Here is a 19,169-nt window from a genome sequence, read left to right as displayed (position 1 = left end):
CAGGGGACTTGTCCACCTTTAGATCCATTAGTTTACCTAGTACTTTTTCTCCAGTGATAGTGATTGTTTTAAGCTCCCCCCTCCCAATAACTATTTGATTATCAATTATTGGGATGCTTTTAGTGTCTTCTACCGTGAAGACGGATACAAAATATTTGTTCAAAGTCTCTGCCATTTCCCTGTTTCCCATTATTAATTCCCCAGTCTCATCCTCTGAGGGACCAACATTTACTTTAGCTACTCTCTTCCTTTTTATACCTGTAGAAGCTGTTAGTCTGTTTTTATATTTCTTGCTAGTTTACTCTCTCAAACTATTTTTTCTCTATTACTTTTGTTAGTTGTCCCTTGCTGGTTTATTAAAACTTCCCAATCATTTGGCCTGCCACTATTCTTTGCAACATTGTATGCCTTTGTTTTCAATTTGATACCATCCTTTATTTCCTTAATAAGCCATTAAAGTATTTCTGTCACTGAAACATATCTTTGCTGAGAGTTATGAAATATCTCCTTAAATGTTTGCCACTTCCCATCTACCGTCTTACCCTTTAATCTATTTTTCCAGTCCACTTTAGCCAACTCTGTCTTCATACCTTCAAAAGGATAACACCAAAGTACAAGAATGAATATGGCTGCTGCAGAAACCATCACTAATGGGGCTATTTCTACAGCAAGCAGAGCTTTCCAAAGTGGTTCTGCATTATAAAAGCTACATTAACTTCAAGTAAATGTATTCCGAAATCAACAATCAGTGATCCCTGGCACCGAGTATGCAGGCAGGGAAACTGTTCAACTCTTAGGCTCAGTCAAAGTTTCTCAAATATGGGAGAACGACTGCTTTCCTCCACAGATAACACTAGGAAAATTGAGGGAACATGTGGCTTTGAAACAGGTGTTTTCAGAGTCGAATTGTGTTAGCAAGTGATTAATTATAGAGAAAAACAGTTAAATAGCCCTGTGGGTTGAAGGAGCAATTTCACCAACGGAGTGCATACGAAAACAAATAGATTTATGCAGACACAGTAAAAATTTGATGTCAATCCTAGCACTTATATTTTGGACATTAACAACAATCTCCTGCTTTTTTTTAGTACTCATTCTCAGGACACAGGTTTTGATGCCATTTATTGTCCATCCTTAGTTGCCCTGAGTAGCAGTTTGATACAACGGAGTGGCTTGCTAGGCCACTTCAGAGAACAGTTAAGAAACAACCACATTGGTATGGGACTAGGAACAGGAGTAGACCATTCAGCCCCTTGAGCTTATTCTGCCATTCAATTGGACAGACCTACGACAGGTTTCCTTCCCTAAAGGTCATTAACAAACCAGTTTATGCAACAATCTGACAGCTTCATGGTCACTTTTACTGATTAATTTTCAAATTTATACTGAATTCAAAATCTCAAACTGTCATAGTGGGATTTCAACTCATGTTCTTTGAATTATTAGTCCAAGTCTCTGGATTACTAGTCCAGGAACATAACCATTACACGACCATACCCTTTCTACAAAGAACTCTTGTATTAAAAGGAAAGTTTACTCCAATGGGCAAGTTATCTGGATGTAATGAAATAACCTTCATTTTAACAAAACAGACTTCAATGGAAGTGAATTAGGAAGGAGACAAGGAAATGGTATCCTTTATAAACTTCATATCTGCATAAGTACAAAGACCCTATGGGACAGGAAATTCACCATCAAAACAATGCTATGTCTTGAGAGATGTCACATCCCAGCCCAATATTTGACACCATATCACTAATATGTGATTTCAAAGAAATTAGGCAGCTATTAAAATTCCATATAAATACTAGATATCGGTCCGAGGATTACAAGCAGCAATTCAATATCTGAATTCTGATGAACATACTGTTTCGACTTGGCTCTGGTGATTGAGGATGTCACTTAAAACTCTCGCCTCCATTAGATGAGATTGTAGACGGCTGCCAACTCCTCTGTGCCCTCCTCGCTATTAACACTTTTGCAATTATGCACATTGTCCCAGCACAGTAATCCCCATGAAGAATCAGTTTGTTAGCCATAAGTTAAGTGGGCGAGACGAATTGCTGCATGTCAAGGTTGCTGAGTCCAGTCTCATCAGCCCAGAGAGAACAGCCAGCTGGTTCTTCACAACAGTCTATTTATTGTTTCTGACACAAAAGTTTCACAGGCACATTACTGGGAGGTTTCTTGTGGCCACTGTTGTCAAAAATCAAAGCACAAACAACAGACTGCGGTGGGTTCATACATTGGATTACATTTTAGAATCTGATCTCATATTCAGGCACAGAAACAAAGGCATAAAGAGGAACCATGTAAGGAAATATAAACATACAAGTTTGCGAATGAAAAATCTTAAATTAGTACTTCATCACACATTATGCCATGCAAAAGTTACAGAACCTTTTAAATGGTGAGGAAGGAAGGATATTACATTTGAAACCGACCTATTCTTGTCTCATATTTGAATGATACCAGGATTGAGGGACTTTTATGCGAAGAGACTAGAGAAGCTGTAGTTATTCTCTTTAGAGCAGAGAAGGCTAAAATGAGATTGAAGAGGTTTTCAAAATTATGAGGGCTTTTGATAAAGTAAGGAAAAACTGTTTCCACTGAGAGCAGGTCTTAAACTAGAAGGCTCAGATTTAAGATAATTGTCAAAAGAACCAGAGGGTAAATGAGAACATTTTTTTTTTTTACATAGTGAGTTACGATGATCTGAAATGCACTTCCTGAAGAGGTGGTGGAAGCAAATTCAATGCTATTTCCAAAAGGGAACAGGCCATATATCCGGTCTAACCTGCAATGTGTTTCATCAGGCAGTCTTTGACGTATTATTTCTCCAGTTTCCAAGCAAGCAGCAGCATTTCAGGCAGTTCCCACATGCACTTAAATGGATTCACAATGGACATCACAATGAGTTAACACATTCTCCTTTTATCTGCTACCTTACTTCAAAAGGCAACCCAGTATGGTGGGAAAAAGTCTGCACTTTGTCAGCGGTAAGGCCTTTGTGCAAAATAAGTGTGTTTAGATAGTTTAAACATTCCTACTCATCATCATCATAGGCAGTTGCTCGAAATAGAGGAAGACTTGCTTCCATTCTAAAAGTGAGTTCTCAGGTGACTATACAGTCCAATACAGGAATTACAGTCCCCATCACAGGTGGGACAGATAGTCGTTGGAGGAAAGGGTGGATGGGGAGTCTGGTTTGCCGCACACTCCTTCCGCTGCCTACGCTTGTTTTCTGCATGCTCTCGGCGACAAGACTCAAGGTGCTCAGCGCCTCCCGGATGCTCTTCCTCCACTCAGGGCGGTCTTGGGCCAGGGATTCCCAGGTGCCAGTGGGGATGTTGCACTTTATCAAGGAGTCCTTGAAATGTTTCCTCTGCCCACCTGTGGCTCGCTTGCCGTGTAGGAGTTCAGAGTAGAGTGCATGCTTTGGGAGTTTCGTGTTGGGCATGCAGACGATGTGGCCTGCCCAACGGAGCTGGTCAAGTGTGTCAGTGCTTTGATCTTAGGGATGTTGGCCTACTGCAGTTTAGTCCACAACACATTATCACACCCAAAGTTCATAAGGACAACTGGTGGGTTAGTCGCACTGTGCCACAGGAATGAAAGCACACAACTCAAGCTGTGGCCACTGATGACTCTTGGTATTCCAATTTCAGATTTATCTACCAATGAGGCACTAAAAACAGACCTACCCACCTCAAGCCCACAGAATTCATAGGACTCACCTGCAGGTAACAGATACAAGTGCGAATCGATAAAGTGAAGGTCTTAGACATTGGGAGCCAAATTGCTGGCACGTACAGACCGCATGTGGCCCATGGACAGTAGTTTGGACACTCCTTAAGGGATGCTGACTTGAGACATTGTTGGGAGTGGCAGTGTCATAGGCAGGATTTATTTTCCATGTGTTTGAATGTGAGCTTTCCAGACTAAAAGCTACTCAAAAGATCTATTTTATTCCAAATAGGAATTTCACAACAAGGTTCAAATATTTGTGAAAGTAATCATGATTCTATTTGAACCCAAGTGACATTTCTATAATCTAACAATTTAAAGAAAAGAAAAATCAGTCTTGGCAGACAAAAACTACAAAGCATGAATTCCAAGCACCAGTTATGTGTCTCTTGTCTATCAATAACTTTGCTACTGTTCGCCACAATAGTCCGGTGAACATTTAGAAGCGCAAGTCCACCTAATCAGTTTTCACTCTTGAAATTGCAGAACTGCTGCTGAAACCCTCATCCATGCTTTTGTTATCGCTATACTGGACTATTCCATCGCACTCCTGGCCGGCCTCTCACTTTCTGCCCTTTGTAAAGTTTATCCAAAACTCTGCTGCCCATATCCCAACTCATACCAAGTCTAGTTCACTCATAATTCCTATGCTCGCTGACTTACACTGGCTCCCAATCTGGCAATGCCTTGATTTTTAAATTCTCATCTTTATTTTCAAATCCCTCAATGGGCCTCGCCACTCCCCAGCTCTATAACCTCCTCCAGCCCCACAACCCTCCGAGATCTCTGCGCTCCTCCAATTCTGGCCTCTTGCACATCACTGATTTTCATCTCTCCACCATTGGCAGCCATGCTTTCAACCGCCAAGGCCCTAAGCTCTGGAATTCCTGCCCAAAACTTCTTCGCCTCTCTACCTCTCCCTTTAAGACACTCCTTAAAATCTACCCCATTGACCAATTTTTTGGTCATCTGTCCTAATATGTGGCTCAGTCAAATTTTGCTTGATAACATTCCTGTGAAAGACCTTGGGTCATTTTACTACATTAAAGTCGCTATCTAATTGCAAGTTGTTGGAAGAACGTCAGTTAGTTCTCTGTTCTATAGGCACATTCTTTTGAAAGGAGTGGTCGGATTTAAAAAAAAACAGAAATTACATCAATTTGCCCCCATCTTTGCCCAGGGGGGCAGTGCAGAGTGCACTTTACCTTGCACCTGGCCATGTTGATTTCTAGGTGAACCCACTCACCACTGTTAACATCTCTCGTCATGAAAGCCATAAATTCACTTTAGATAGTCTTAGCAAGTTGTTTTTTTTTTATACAAACAATATATGCTGCTTTATATTGCTCATTTTTTTTTAAGTTATAATGCTCTCTCTATGTTGTGTGTCTGTTAGCAGATATCAAGCCCACTGCAGCAGCAGAGGTAGATAACAAAACAAAGAAAGAAAGAAAGACACCAGTCCCTTAGGGAGGCACCAGAAAATAATCACTCATCCCAATTAAATTTCACCTGTCCCAGGAGCAGCTCAACTGTTCCTCGCTGAAGGGAACAATTTCACACAGGTTAACATAATCGAAAAGCAAAAACTTAAGTAAACCTCTGGAGCAGTGTCATCATCTTCCTTAGGGAGGTGCAGAGGCCGGGGGGGCGGGTGGTGAGAAAGGAGTGATGCGGGGAGAAAAAAAAAAGTAAATCCTAAAAAAGTGGAATTTCTTCATCTTTTGCAGAGGTAGCTACCCCTGGTCTCCAAACCAAAAATATTCACAATGGCGAAGAATAAAAGTGGTCAATATGAAGCAGTAGAAATTGAGACAACTGCATTCTTTAGAGGGAAAGTGAAATTATGTTTTTGGTTTCTACGTAGAAGTTCTCATAAGCAAAATGAGCAATTCTAGTGAGGGATTTGGGGAACACAATACATTTTCCAGCTATCACACATGCATTATGTTTACAAAATTCCACGCCTGGCATTAACTGCAGACAGCCTCAGGAGACTTCTGCACAGTCTCCTCTGTTTTGGTGAAGAAAAGGTACAGCTGTTGATATCATGTAAGATTGCAAGAGTGAAGCATCTTTCTATCTCTACTCCTGAAGTACGGACAACACAGGAGCCATGAGTCAGTCACCCTCTCAATCCTCGGCTGAAATTTATCTCTGCAGGTCAATAGATCATCTATTCTGAACCTAATCCACACCATCAGTGGTACTGTTAAAACCTAGTATAAATTAGACAATGCTTTAAACAAGGAAGTGCTTCAGAAGTGGATAATGGGTGATTTAACAATGGCATCACAAAGAAATGTGAATTTTCACTCTAGGGTGTTCAATGAAGCAGTGGCACCCTCTGCCATGGCACAGTTCCACCAAGAGAAAGAAACGAATCTCAATCATGTATGGGAGTCCCTTAGATACAGATTTTAGGACTGGTATACTAATCTTCAGATAATCAGGTTAGAGGTGTAAAGGAGTCCATGCTTTGGGTTCAACAGATGCAGTATAGTTTACCTGGAACCAAAAACAGCAGAGTCTGCAACACTCCAGTAGCTCTGCTGCCAAAACAGCAGGCTCCCAAATTAGAAGTCAGTCAAACCCCAATTTCAACAGTCACACTCAGAATTTCCAGGGAGACACTTATGCAACAGGTTGCTTGAAATGCTTGTACAGGAGAAATTCCTAGATTGGAAATTTCACTCTCCATTACAAGGCAAGTTATTTATGACAACTACCAATTAAACTAGACTAGGGCAGCTAGTTCAAGCTTCACCAGCTGACAACACACACAAAATAAATTGTGAATCTATCTTGGCTAAAATATCCTTAATTCTAGTTGAATGCACTGCTGCTTTGGGTTATCTGGAATGCATTGCCTGAAAAGGTGGTGGAAGCAGATTCAATAGCAACTTTCAAAAGGGAATTGGATATATACCTGCACTTAAAATGGAAAAATGTGCAGGGGTTATGGCAAAGAGCAGAATGAGCAGGACTAATTGGTAGCTCTTTCAGAAAGTTGGCACAGGCATGATGGGCCAAATGGCCTCCTTCTGTGCTGCATGATTCTATGATCTTACACAGTACTAGCCAAACAGGTCAGTCTGTAGAGATTCTCTTAAACCTCCTCTACATATTCTTCCAGCCCAGCGCCGTTACCCCCTTTGCCTTATGAGAAGAAAGAGATCTATAAAACATTAAAGTAATCATTCATGAATGCTGAGGCCTTGTTAGCCATTTTGCGAAGTCACTTGTTTTAGCATAATACTGTCAGGAGGACTTCAGTAGAGTATAGTTGTGGGTGTATGAAGTTTTCATACCATATCCACTTGAACTGTGAAAAGCATTCAGCAATACAATTGTAGACTTTTCTCTTTCCATGTCTGGAGAGAGTATATTAAGCTGGATAACACTAGAACTAAATACTAGCATTTGCAGGTCAGTCACTGGTGGAGAGTGATTTGAAGTGATGAAATACGTGATTTGAAGTGTGCACATTGGCACAGTATTAAAGTGAACCGGCTTGAGGAGGATGTTTCTTGGAGGGAATTGGTACCATACATAGAGTAAGTCTAGTGACAACACTGATGCTAACTTTGTACATGCGACTGAATTTGTTAGCTAACATTGTTAACAGTTCTGTCCCCCTCTCCCTCAAATCTGCCATCATCACCCGCTCTCCTCAATAAACTAACCCTCGACCCGTGTCCTTGCAACCTCCCTTTCCTCTCCAAAGTTCTTGAACATGTTGTTACCTCCCATATCCGTGCCAATCTTTCCCGTAATTTCATGTTTGAATCCCTACAATACGGTTTCCGCGCTTGCCACAGTACCAAAACGGCTCATTTAAGTCACAAATTACATCTTTTGTGACTGTGACAAAGGCAAACAATCCCTCCTTGTCCTTCTCGACTTGTCTGCAGCCTTTGACACAGTTGACCACTCTATCCTTCTCCAACGCCTCTCCACCGTCATCCAGCTGGGTGGGACTGCACTCGCCTGGTTCCATTCTTACCTATCTAATCTAAGCCAGAGAATCACCTGCAATGGCTTCTCTTTCCACCCTCACATCGTTATCTCTGGTGTCCCCCAAGGATCTATTCTTGGCCACTTTTTATTTCTCATCTACATGTTGCCCCTAGGCGACATAATCCAAAAACACAGCGTCAGTTTCCACAATGGAGCTGATGACACCCAGCTCTCTCACTACAACTTTATTATTTAAATGGAGAAAGACTGCAAAGTGCTGCAGTACAAGTGGGACCGGAGGGTACTTGTGCATGAAACACAAAGGGATTGTATGCAGGTACAGCAAGTGATCAGGAAGGCCAATGTTATCTTGGCCTTTATTGCAAAGGGGATGGAGTATAAAAGAAAATAAGTCTTGCTGCATCTATACAGAGTATTGGTGAAGCCACACCTGGAATGCTGCGTGCAGTTTTGGTTTCCATATTTACGAAAGGATATACTTGCTTTGGAGGCAGTTCAGAGAAGGTTCACTAGGTTGATTCTGGGGATGAGGGGGTTGACTTATGAGGAAAGGTCGAGTAGGTTGGGCCTCCACTCATTGGAATTCAGAAGAATGAGAGGTGATCTTATTGAAACATACAAGATTATGAGGGGGCTTGACAAGGTGGATGCAGAGAGGATGTTTCCACTGATGGGAGAGACTAGAACTAGAGGGCATGATCTTAAAATAAGGGGCCGCCCATTTAATTTCTTCTCTGAGGGTTGTAAATCTGTGGAATTCGCTGCCTCAGAGCTATGGAAGCTGGGACATTTAATAAATTTAAGACAGAAATAGACAGTTTATTAAACAATAAGCCGATAAGGGGTTATAGGGAACGGGCGGGGAAGTGGAGCTGAGTCCATGATCAGATCAGCCATGATTTTATTGAATGGTGGAGCAGGCTTGAGGGCCTGTATGGCCTACTCCTGTTCCTATTTCTTATGTTCTCGCGACCCTTCCTGGGTCACTAAATTGTCAGACTGCTTGTCCGACATGTAGCTCTGGATGAGCAGAAATATTTTCCAATTTAATATTGGGAAGACCGAAACCATTGTTTTTGGTTCCCACTACAAACTCCACTCCCTAGCCACTAACTCCATCCCTCTCCCCAACTTCTGTCTGAGGCTGAACCAGACTGTTCGCAACCATAGTGTCATATTTGACCCTGAAATTAGTTTTCGACCACATATCCGCAGCATAACTAAGACCACCTATTTCCACCTCCGTAAAATCGCCCATCTCCGCCCTTGTCTCAGCTCATCTGCTGCTGAAGCCCTCATCCATGCCTGTTGCCTCTAGACTTGACTATTCCAACACACTCCTGGCTGGCCTCCCACATTCTACCCTACATAAACTAGAGGTGATCCAAAACTCGGCTGCGTGTGTCCTAACTCGCACCAAGTCCCGCTCATCCATCACCTCTGTGCTTGCTGACCTACATTGGCTCCCGGTTAAACAACTCGATTTCAAAATTCTCATCCTTGTTTTCAAATCCCTCTATAGCTTCACGCCCCCCCATCCCACCATCTCTGTAATCTTCTCTAGCCCCCCCACCCTCTGCGCTCCTATAATTCTGTCCTCTTGAACATCCCGGATTATAATCGCTCAAGCATTGGTGGTTGTGCCTTCTGTTGCCTCGACCATAAGCTGGAATTTACTGCCTAAACCTCTCCACTTCTACTGCTCCTTAAAACCTACCTCTTTGACTAAGCTTTTAGTCACTTGCCCTAATTTCTCCTTATGTGGCTCGGTGTCAAATTTTGTGTCTCATAATACTCCTGTGAAGTGCCTTGGAACGCTTTACTATGTTAAAGGCACTATATAAATACAAGTAGTTGTTATTGTTAACAAAAGTCCTCTTCTTTCGTCTTCCTCATTTACATGTGTTGTGCAGATCAGAAGATATCCTGGACTTTACCAACATGTACCAGAGTCGGGTAATTAGAAATATGCAGCCACACATACCTAATTGGTCAGGGAGGAGCGAAATGCCTGCCCCAATTTGGACAGGATTAAACCACATACAAGAACAACCAGGTCCATAACAATTCCCAATTTATCACAAATAAAAACAAAAATGCTGGAAATACTCAGGTCAGGCAGCATCTGTGAAGAGAGAAACAGAATTAACGTTGATGACCTTTTCAGAACTGGAAAAAGTTAGAGATGTAACAGATTTGAATCAAATGCAGGGAAAGGGAGGAGGGGAGGAAAGAACAAAGGGAAGATCTGTGATAGGGTGGAAGACAGGATGACAAAATGTATGATGGTACAAGAGAGATAGTAATAGGAAAAGAAAAGAAAGAAAAAATGAGTCTAGAAGGGGTGTACATGAGAATGGCAGAATCAACAGCTGCCATGTGAAAAAAATAGGGGCAGAGATTATGGTCTGAAATTGCTGAACTCAATGTTGAGTCCAAAAGGCTGCAAAGTGTCTAAGCGAAAGATGAGGTGCTATTTATCAAGTTTACATTGAGTTTCGTTGGAACAGTGTAAGAGACCAGAGATCAGAGTGGGAGTGGAGTGGAGAATTAGTGACAGATGACAGATGACCAGAAGCTCGGGGTGAAGCTTATGGACTGAACAGAGGTGTTCCGCAAAGCGGTCACCTTATCTGCATTTGGTCTCCCCAATGTAGAGACCACCGCATTGTGGGCAGCGAATACAGTATACTATATTGCAAGAAGTTCAAGTAAATCACTGTTTAACCTGGAAGGAGTTTGGGGCCCTGGACAGTGGGAAGGGAGGAGGCAAAAGGGCAGGTGTTGCATCTCCTGCGCTTGCACAAGGCGGCGCTGTGGGAACCGGAGGGGACCATGGTATGGAAGATGGCATTGTCAGAACAGATGCGACGGAAATGAAGAAACTGGGTGAATGGACTAGAATCCTTACAGGAAATGGGGTGGGAGGAAGTGTAGTCCAGATAGCTGTGGGCTTGTAGGGGATGTTTGTCGCTGACCTATCCCCAGAAATGGAGGCAGAGAAGTTGCGGAAGGGAAGAGTCAGAGATGGACTATGTGAAGGTGAGGGCAGGGTGAAAATTGGAAACAATGTGATTGAAATTTTCTAGTTCAAGGCAAGAGCAGCAAATGGCACCAATAAAGTCATCAATGTCCAGAAAAAGAGGTGATGAGGGAGGGACCAGAGTAGGACATATCCCACGAAAAGGCAGGCTTAGCTAGGACCCATGTAAGTTTCCATAGACACATCTTTAATTTCATCACAGCTATAACATGTCCCACCAAACTGATTACATTAAACTCGGGAGTACTGTTCAGTTGCATGCTTTTACAGTGAAGCTGCACTGTACAAAGACTATTGTGTTAACTAAAAAAAAAATAGGATAGAAAGCTCATTTATAATGGATGCAAGACACAGTTTCCAGTATCAAAAACAGTCAAACAAACCTCTAGCCACTATAGTCTGACTCATGTCATATACTTCCTATCAAATATAGTAACACCAGCTCAGCCTTGTGTGGCTGCATCAGGTGGTGCATAGACCCTCAGTACGCAAACACCAAGTGTTACTATGTGCTGAGGTTCTATCCGTCTCCGGTGTTGCGAAGGATGGGTCTGGCTATGCTGCCGCAGAACACTCCATTCAGTTGGACCATGCCAGACCACCTGTCCTTCGTAGAAAAGTTTGCACAGGAAAACACGTTTGACCACAAGTCAATCAAGCAGTGGTCTGCACGTAATGTCCACGAGGCCCTGCGGAAAAAGGAGATGGTGGATCCTGTCGGATGGTTCCCCAAGCAGACTGTCGGTCATTTGACAGAATGCCTCATCACCAGAACTTTCAAACAAGCACCAAGAATTAGCTTGGCTGGAGAGACGGACTCGACAGGTCAGATTTTCATGCACATCCAGCGTCTCAGTGCCACCGCACTCTGTCCTAGAGGTGGCTGCGGGGGAGTTGGGGGTGGAGGAGACCGTCACCCATCTTCTTCTGGAATGTGCGTTTGCAAAGATGGTCTGGAAGAGGTTTTTGTCGAGGTTCATCCCGAGTAGCTCTAACACAGGACTCTGAACTCTATGGACTGTTCCCAAGAATGCATACCGAGACAAACATCAACTTCAGCTGGAAAACCATCAACTTGATGAAAGACGCCCTTTGGTCTGCCTGAAACTTGCTGGTCTTCCAGTGCAAGTAGTTGTCTACGACCGAGTGTTGCAGACTGGCACATTCCATGGTCCAGGACTATGTGCTAAGGGATGCACTAAAGCTTAATGCAGCCGCCAGAGGCTCAATGGCGAAAGGCCAGAGTTTAGGGCCCTCCTACAATTGTACTGGAGGCTGGAAGCAGTGTAAAAAAGTGCTCTGATTGTATGCATCAGAAACTATTTAAATGTAAATGGATGAAGCACCCTAGAGTGCAATGTAATGTATTTATGCTGTATTGCACTGCAAAGCACTATTACAAATATTTATGAATAAAGCAAATTTTTAGAAAAAAGCTCAGCCTGATTTTTCAAGCAAGTTATATTTTTTCAAATGTTCATGATTACTACTTTTGACCGCAATCTCACAGCTGAGTTAGGTCATGGGTTCCAGCCCCACACTTCAATGCAGTACTGTGGGAGCGTTGTCAGAGGTACTATCTTTTGAGTCATCTGGCAAACATTTAACCCTCAGACAAAACCTCCAGGTCAGTTGTACATTTGTCGCGTTGTTGTTTGTCGGATCTGGCTGTGCGTAAACAGCCCACTGCATTTTCTATGTGCAAACTGCGACTACACTTCAAAAAGTATTTAATTGACTGAAGTGCTTTAGGATACCTTGAGGACGTGAAAGGGCCTATTATATATTTTGAAGAATAATAGCTGTTACATCATCAAACACAGCAGTCATGTTGGCACAGCAAGGTCCTACAAGTAGCAATGAGACTATTGACCTTTTAATCTGTTTTGATCAGGTTGCTGAGGGACAAGTGTTGAGCAAGATACCAGAAGAACCCCACATTTCTTTAAATAGTGCTATGGAATCATATTTTTAAAAACAACAAGAAATGAAAACACCTCAAATGTGCCTTAGCACTTATAAATAATAGCTATAGAAAGTACATCGAATGTGCACTTTTTTGGGTCACAGGAAAAATATGGATAACAACCTTTATTTATATAGCACTTTTAATGTAGTAAAACGTCCCAAGGCCCTTCACAACAGTGTTACAAGACAAAACAGATACATTTGACACCAAGCCACAAAAGAAGAAATTAAGGCAATTGATCAAAGCTTTGTTTAAAGAGGTAGGTTTTAAGGAGGGTCTTAAAAGAGTAAAGAGAGGTAGAGAGGTGGAGAGGTTTAGGGAGGGAGTTCCAGAGCTTAGGGCCCAAACAGCTGAAGGCACAGCCTCCAATGGTTGAACAGTTACAATGAGGGATGTTCAAGAGGCCAGAATTTGAGGAGCGCAGACATCTTGTGGGGTTGTGAGGCTGAAAGAGATTAGAGATAGGGAGGGGCGAGGCCATGGAGTGATTTGTAAACAAGGATGAGAATTTTGAAATCGAGGCATTGTTTAACCAGGAGCTAATGTAGGTCAGAAAGCACAGGGGTGATGGGTGATTGTAACTTGGTGCGAGTTAGTACAAGGGCTGTTGAGCTTTGGATGACCTCAAGTTTATGTAGTGTAGAATGTGGGGGGCCGGCCAGGAGTAAATTGAAGTAGTCAAGTCTAGAGGTAACAAAGGCATGAATGAGGGTTTCAGCAGCAGAAATGCTGAGGCAGGGGCGTGGGTGGGCAATGTTACGGAGTTGGAAAAAGGCGGTTTTAGTTATGCCGCAGTTGTGTGGCTGGAAACTAATTTCCGGGTCAAATGTGACACTTAGGTTGGGTGAAGACTACAGATGATAATATTTATTAGTATTCTCTAAGCATATATATAAGTTTTATATGCTTAACTGTGAAGCATATAAAATGTACGTTACACTTTCTTTCAATTACAAAAGATAATGCGGTACATTCATCTGGTATGATACAATTATAAATTTTAACTAAACTAGATCGCTCAAACATCCATGATACTTAATCACTACTTTCTAAATAAATTTTGCTACACCAATTTCTTAATGCAATTCACAAAGCTTGAAAAAATAAAAATGCTGCTGTCAACACAGAAACAAATAGCAAATAAAGCGTAGGTTCAAGCTTAGGAAAAAGATGATTCAAGGAGTGTATGTCAGACAAGCTCTGAGTGACTTCAGGGGATGAAGTTCTTGGGCATTGCGACAAGAATACACTGAACTAATGTGAACAGATACTGCAAGTTTTATACCATTACAGTAGTCCACAACTAAACCACATGATGTATAACAAGCCTGATGTGCTACTAAACAGGTTGCAACACAGATTTTAAACCTAGATGGTCTGGAGGGATTTTGGTTTAATTATTATGGAAGTTAAATTCAGTTCACGGTTAACTTCCAGAAACACGTTATCCAGAATGTTGATTCGGATCATAAGTTACAGTTGCAGTTTCAAAACAAATTATTAAAATTACTTATCCTCGTATATCAGATCAGGAGATCACTATGGGAATTAGCATCTTAGCAATATTTGCGCCTTTAACTCTAGAATGATTTTCGTTCAAAAAGGTGCCTCGGAGCAGGCTTAGCTAAATGGATTATGTAGTTACTTTGGGGGCAAGATTTGGGCCTCCTTCAGAACGGCGCTCCTCCGAGGCACACTTGTTTCCTGGAATAAAAAGTGCGCCTAAAGCCTACCTCGGCATTCTGCGCTCCGAATCGGGACCGTTCCAGCTCGGAGCGGCGTACCAGCATCTGCGGGGGGCGGGGTCAAATTCTCATTCAACACAATAGTTTTGATTGGTTGCTGAGGTGTCAATCATTGACACAAACCTGAGGGAGAGGTCAACCTTGCCTGTGTCTGTCTCAAAAAAAGTCGGAATGAGTCATGAAGGTCTAGTTTTCTACAGTTAATACGTACAGAATTGGCCACCAAAGATGATCAAGAATCCAAATAAATCCTTCAGTAATCAACCTGAACTTACCCATTTCTCCCATTAGGTCCCCGGGGGTGTATATGATGGCTAGCTCGAACAGGAGGTAACTATGTACAAGTGTATTGTTGAATACAGAGTGCAGCCATGGCAGTTTACTTACTAACCTGCTGTTTTGTAAAATTTCTCATGCAGAAGAGTTTATTTCCCAAGAATTTATATTTTTGAGGCACAAAATACCATTTCTGGATCATACATAAGAAATAGGAGGAGGAGCCATTTGGCCCCTCGAGCCTGCGCCACCATTCAATAAGATCATGGCTGATCTTATCATGGGCTCAGCTCCACTTCCCTGCCCGCTTCTCATAACCCTTATCGCTCAAAAATCTGTCCATCTCCACCTTAAATGACCCAGCCTCCACAGCTCTCTGGGGCAGAGAATTCCATAGATTTACACCCTCAGAGAAGAAATTCCTCCTCTTCTCAATTTTAAATGGGTGGCCCCTTATTCTGAGATTATGCCCCTTAGTTTTAGTTTCCCGTATGAGTGGAAATATCCTCTCTGCATCTACCTTGTCGAGCCCCCTTATCATATGTTTCAATAAGACCACCTCTCATTCTTCTGAACTCCAATGAGTATAGGCCCAACCTACTCAACCTATCTTCATAAGTCAACCCCCTCATCTCCAGAATCAATCTGGTGAACCTTCTCTGAACAGCCACCAATACAAGTATATCCTTCCTTAAATATGGAGACCAAAACTGTACGCAGTACTCTAGGTGTGGCTTGACCAATACCCTGTACAGTTGCAACAGGAAGTCTCTGCTTTTATACTCTATCCCCCCCCCCCTTGCAATAAAAGGCAACATTCCATTTGCCTTCCTGATTACTTGCTGTACCTGCATACTAACTTTTGCATCTTTATCCTTCCTACAAAATCCTAAGAGTCTGGACAATAAAACTGGAATTCTATGGCTAGCTGAAGCGCTGGTTCTGTATTCCTTATATTTCATAACAGATCTAAGGAAAGTTTAATTTTTCAACTATGACTGGCAGTGTAACTGAAAATATTTTTATAATGAATCATACAAAGTGCTTGTTTATAATTTCTTCAGAATTAGCTCTTCATATACATTAAGAAAAAATTATGACTTCTTGAAATTTTCGATTTCCCTGATCTAAACATTAGATGTTCCAGTCCACGAACCGTATGACGCAGATTACAAAAATACTCGGTATTTTTCCAAAGATAAATTTATTATTTTACTGACATTTCTGCTGGGACTCCATTTAGGTTCCAAGTTTATGGAGATCTTTTCCTGGGTGAAAAAGAGTTCACACTGCTTAACCCCTACATTGCTGCCTCCTTTAAAGCTTAATTTAATAACCCAAAGTTCTCATCTTTTTGACCCTGCTCAGATTCAGTGATACATCTTCCTGTGAAGACCACTCACCTTACTACTGTTGCCACTGGATTATACTTGCTACCAATACACTAAGGGAAAAAATGCAATTGCCAAATATGCTACTTGCAAGATGCTCTTAATTTATCTCAAATTCTTCCTGCCACGAGTATTTCATCCTAGTGCTATATAGCAAAAATGCTCTCCCCAGCTACAACCGAAGTTTTGAAAGTGTAACGTCTCTAATTGCACTGCTGGATGTCTTTCACCATTCAAGTGGTCAGATATTGAAAACTTTGCAGACCCATATGGTATACTTTGGTGCACAAGTGACAAGATTGTTGCATACTGTTTATAAACAAATTAATCAATTCTGTTTTTTTTTTAAACTGTTACTGGGCTCCCAGAAAATTATTCGAGGAAATGCACTGCAATTTCATTTGGGGGGGGGGGGGGCGGGGCACACCCTTTTAGGAGAACAGCGGTAATAGAATAGCCATACATCATATACAAACCGTACAGTTAAATGATCTGAATCGCACCAGCACTACACATTTATAAAGCATTTGATTATTGGGACAGAAATGCCCCTTAATTCCGAGAAGCTAATGACAGCAGCAGGAAATGTAAAATATTCAGTTTGATTTAAAAAAAACATTTTAAGTAGTGACAGTTTGAAAATAACTTTAAAGCAATGTTTATCTATTAATTGATCGCATTTTGGAGGAGAATGTGGGTATTAACTGAAAAAGTAAATTCTGACTAACAAAATATACACGAGTGTTTTCCTCAACTTTTTAAATCGACATTCATGGGTAAAATCGAACACACTGACCAAGAAATCGATTTCCTACTTCATTCTTGCTACTGAATGTGTTTGGCAATTAACTTTTCTTTAAAAGAACTTTTAAAGTTCTTGAAAATTTGTCAAATTGATAAACATCCACCAATATTTATGGGCGCATTGCTACCGAAAAGAAAACAGACAATTTCTTAGCTGCTAAAGCTTTATCTTGCATCAACAAAACCTTTGATCCGTTTTCACTGTTTGGCCCAGAGTCAGTGACCCGACAACTGCAACACTCCATCGAGTACTTTATGATACAGAATAGAGTATCAGTTAATTACCTTTCAGCTGATCAGCCACTACACTCTGCGTGCCAACCCTCTCCATCACTTTCCCATCCTCCTTCAGATAACGTTCATCCAAGTACTTGGCCGTAACCTCAGAAAGGTGGACCTTTCCTGCCACCCCAAGCTGTTCCATCAAATTGGCCAAGTTCACATCGTTGGACCAAACGTCAAACTTGAAGCGTTTCATTCCCAAAATGCCGCACAGGACGGTGCCCGTGTGTACCCCGACTCTCATGTTAACCATCTCTTTCTTCTCCTGGCAGAACTGCTCGATGGCCTGAATCATACCCAGTCCCATCTCGATGCAACAGTACGCGTGGTCGGAGCGGGGCTCGGGGCAACCGGCCACGCAATAGTAGCAGTCGCCCAAGGTGCTGATCTTCTCGCAGCCGGTACCTTCACAGAGACGGTCGAAGCGTCCAAACAGGTCGTTGAGGAGGCCGACCAGCAGATGGGCGGACTTGTTGGCGCTCATCTTGGTGAAGCCCACGATGTCGGCGAAAAGAATGCTAACGGGCTCCATGCGTTGCATGGTGAAGGGCCTGAAGATGATGTGCGCCCTTTGGATGGAGGTCTTCTTCTTCTTGCTCTTGGGGCTAGAGGTGGAGTAGCGCTTGAAGGAGTTCTCGCTCTCATCGTCCCCTTGCTTCATCAGCTCGTCCGCCACCATCCTGGGCATGACTGAGTGGATCATGCGCTCCTTCAGAGCTTTCTCCACCTCCAGATCCTTGCCGTGCATGATGGACTGGCCCACCTTCAGGAAGGTGGTGCGGGAGCGCACCTGCGACATGGTGAAGAGGTGGATGCCGACGGCGTGGACACAGGCGTGCAGGAAGACCTTGGCGAGAGCCTCGAGCAGCAGGTGTTGGCTGTGGCCGTGGCCGGAGCCGGGCGCCCGGTGCCACTCGGCGCTGCCCAGGTGATAACCCAGCAACTCGAAGAGCAGCGAGTAAGAGACTCCGAAGAGGAAGCAGAGGTAGAGGGGCAGCGGCATGACAGTGTAGAGTAGCAGCAGCACCTCCACGCAGATGGAGAAACTCCCCACCGGCGACAGATAGGTCCAGCAGGGAGACGGGCCTCGGCTGTCGTTCCAGCTGCAGCCCATGCCGCTGGCAGGGCTGCCGTTGCCTCCGACAGCTTGGAAACGGGTGGCGAGCGACAGGGCGAAGACCAGCAGCGTGAAGACAAGGGAGATCCGGACGTAGTGGCGGGAATACAGGCCGCTGAAGGTGACCGCCAAGAGGCCGGCACAACACAGCATAAAGAGCAGGGTGGGCGCCAGGAAAGCGGCCGCCAGACCCCGGCCCGCCTCCCTCACGCTGCAGCCGAAGTAAATTGCCCAGAGCAGCGCGGCCACCATGAGGTAGAGCAGCGCGTACCTGAAGCGGCGCTGGGTCTGAGGGAAGCAGCGCTCCAGGCACGCGTCCTCCAGGTTGCGCGAGTCGAAGGCGGGGTCCCACCACTTGCCCGACGCCCGCTCGAAGAGCTGAGGGAACCTGCGGCGGCGGCGGGGACTGCGGGCCGCCCGCTTGACCGACTCGCCCGAGCTGCAGCTGGACGAGATGCTGTACTTGGTGGGCCCGGGGCCTTGGTGATGCTGAGGAGGCTGCTGCTGCCGCCGGGGAACCGCAGCCTGCTGTTGCTGCTGCTGGTTGTGGCTCTTGATCTTGACAGCGACATGGTTGCAGTCCCCGCTGGCGTCGCAGTAAACCTCGGTGCCGCGCAGCTGCTGGGCCGCCATGTAGAGTGTCCGCGACCCGCCGGGGTGTGTGGTGGGAGCCGGAGTCGGCGCCCTGCCGCTAACGCTGTCGCCGTGTAGTGCTGTGCAGTGTACGGCCGCTCACTCGCTCCATCCACCATTTCCGCCGCGGCCGGAGCTGAGAGAGGAGGGGGCGCCACACATCCGGGCACTCGCCGCCGGA

The 19,169-nt window shown here is 43.8% G+C and overlaps 1 protein-coding gene across 3 annotated transcripts in view; it reads right to left on the bottom strand.

Annotated features, from left to right (window-relative positions):
- The window catches only part of adcy9 (adenylate cyclase 9), a 206,333-nt gene extending 187,178 nt beyond the window's left edge, over window positions 1-19,155 (bottom strand). For all 3 annotated transcript variants that reach the window (XM_070900828.1, XM_070900830.1, XM_070900829.1), the window contains exon 1: window positions 17,242-19,155. In XM_070900828.1, the coding sequence (XP_070756929.1) occupies window positions 17,242-18,988 (1,747 nt within the window). In that variant the 5' untranslated portion in view covers window positions 18,989-19,155. The remainder of the gene's footprint in view (window positions 1-17,241) is intronic.
- Between the last annotated feature and the right edge of the window lie 14 nt (window positions 19,156-19,169).

Source organism: Pristiophorus japonicus, chromosome 15, assembly GCF_044704955.1.
Source record: "Pristiophorus japonicus isolate sPriJap1 chromosome 15, sPriJap1.hap1, whole genome shotgun sequence".
NCBI lineage: Eukaryota > Metazoa > Chordata > Chondrichthyes > Pristiophoridae > Pristiophorus > Pristiophorus japonicus.
This window is presented reverse-complemented; position numbering and strand designations above follow the sequence as displayed.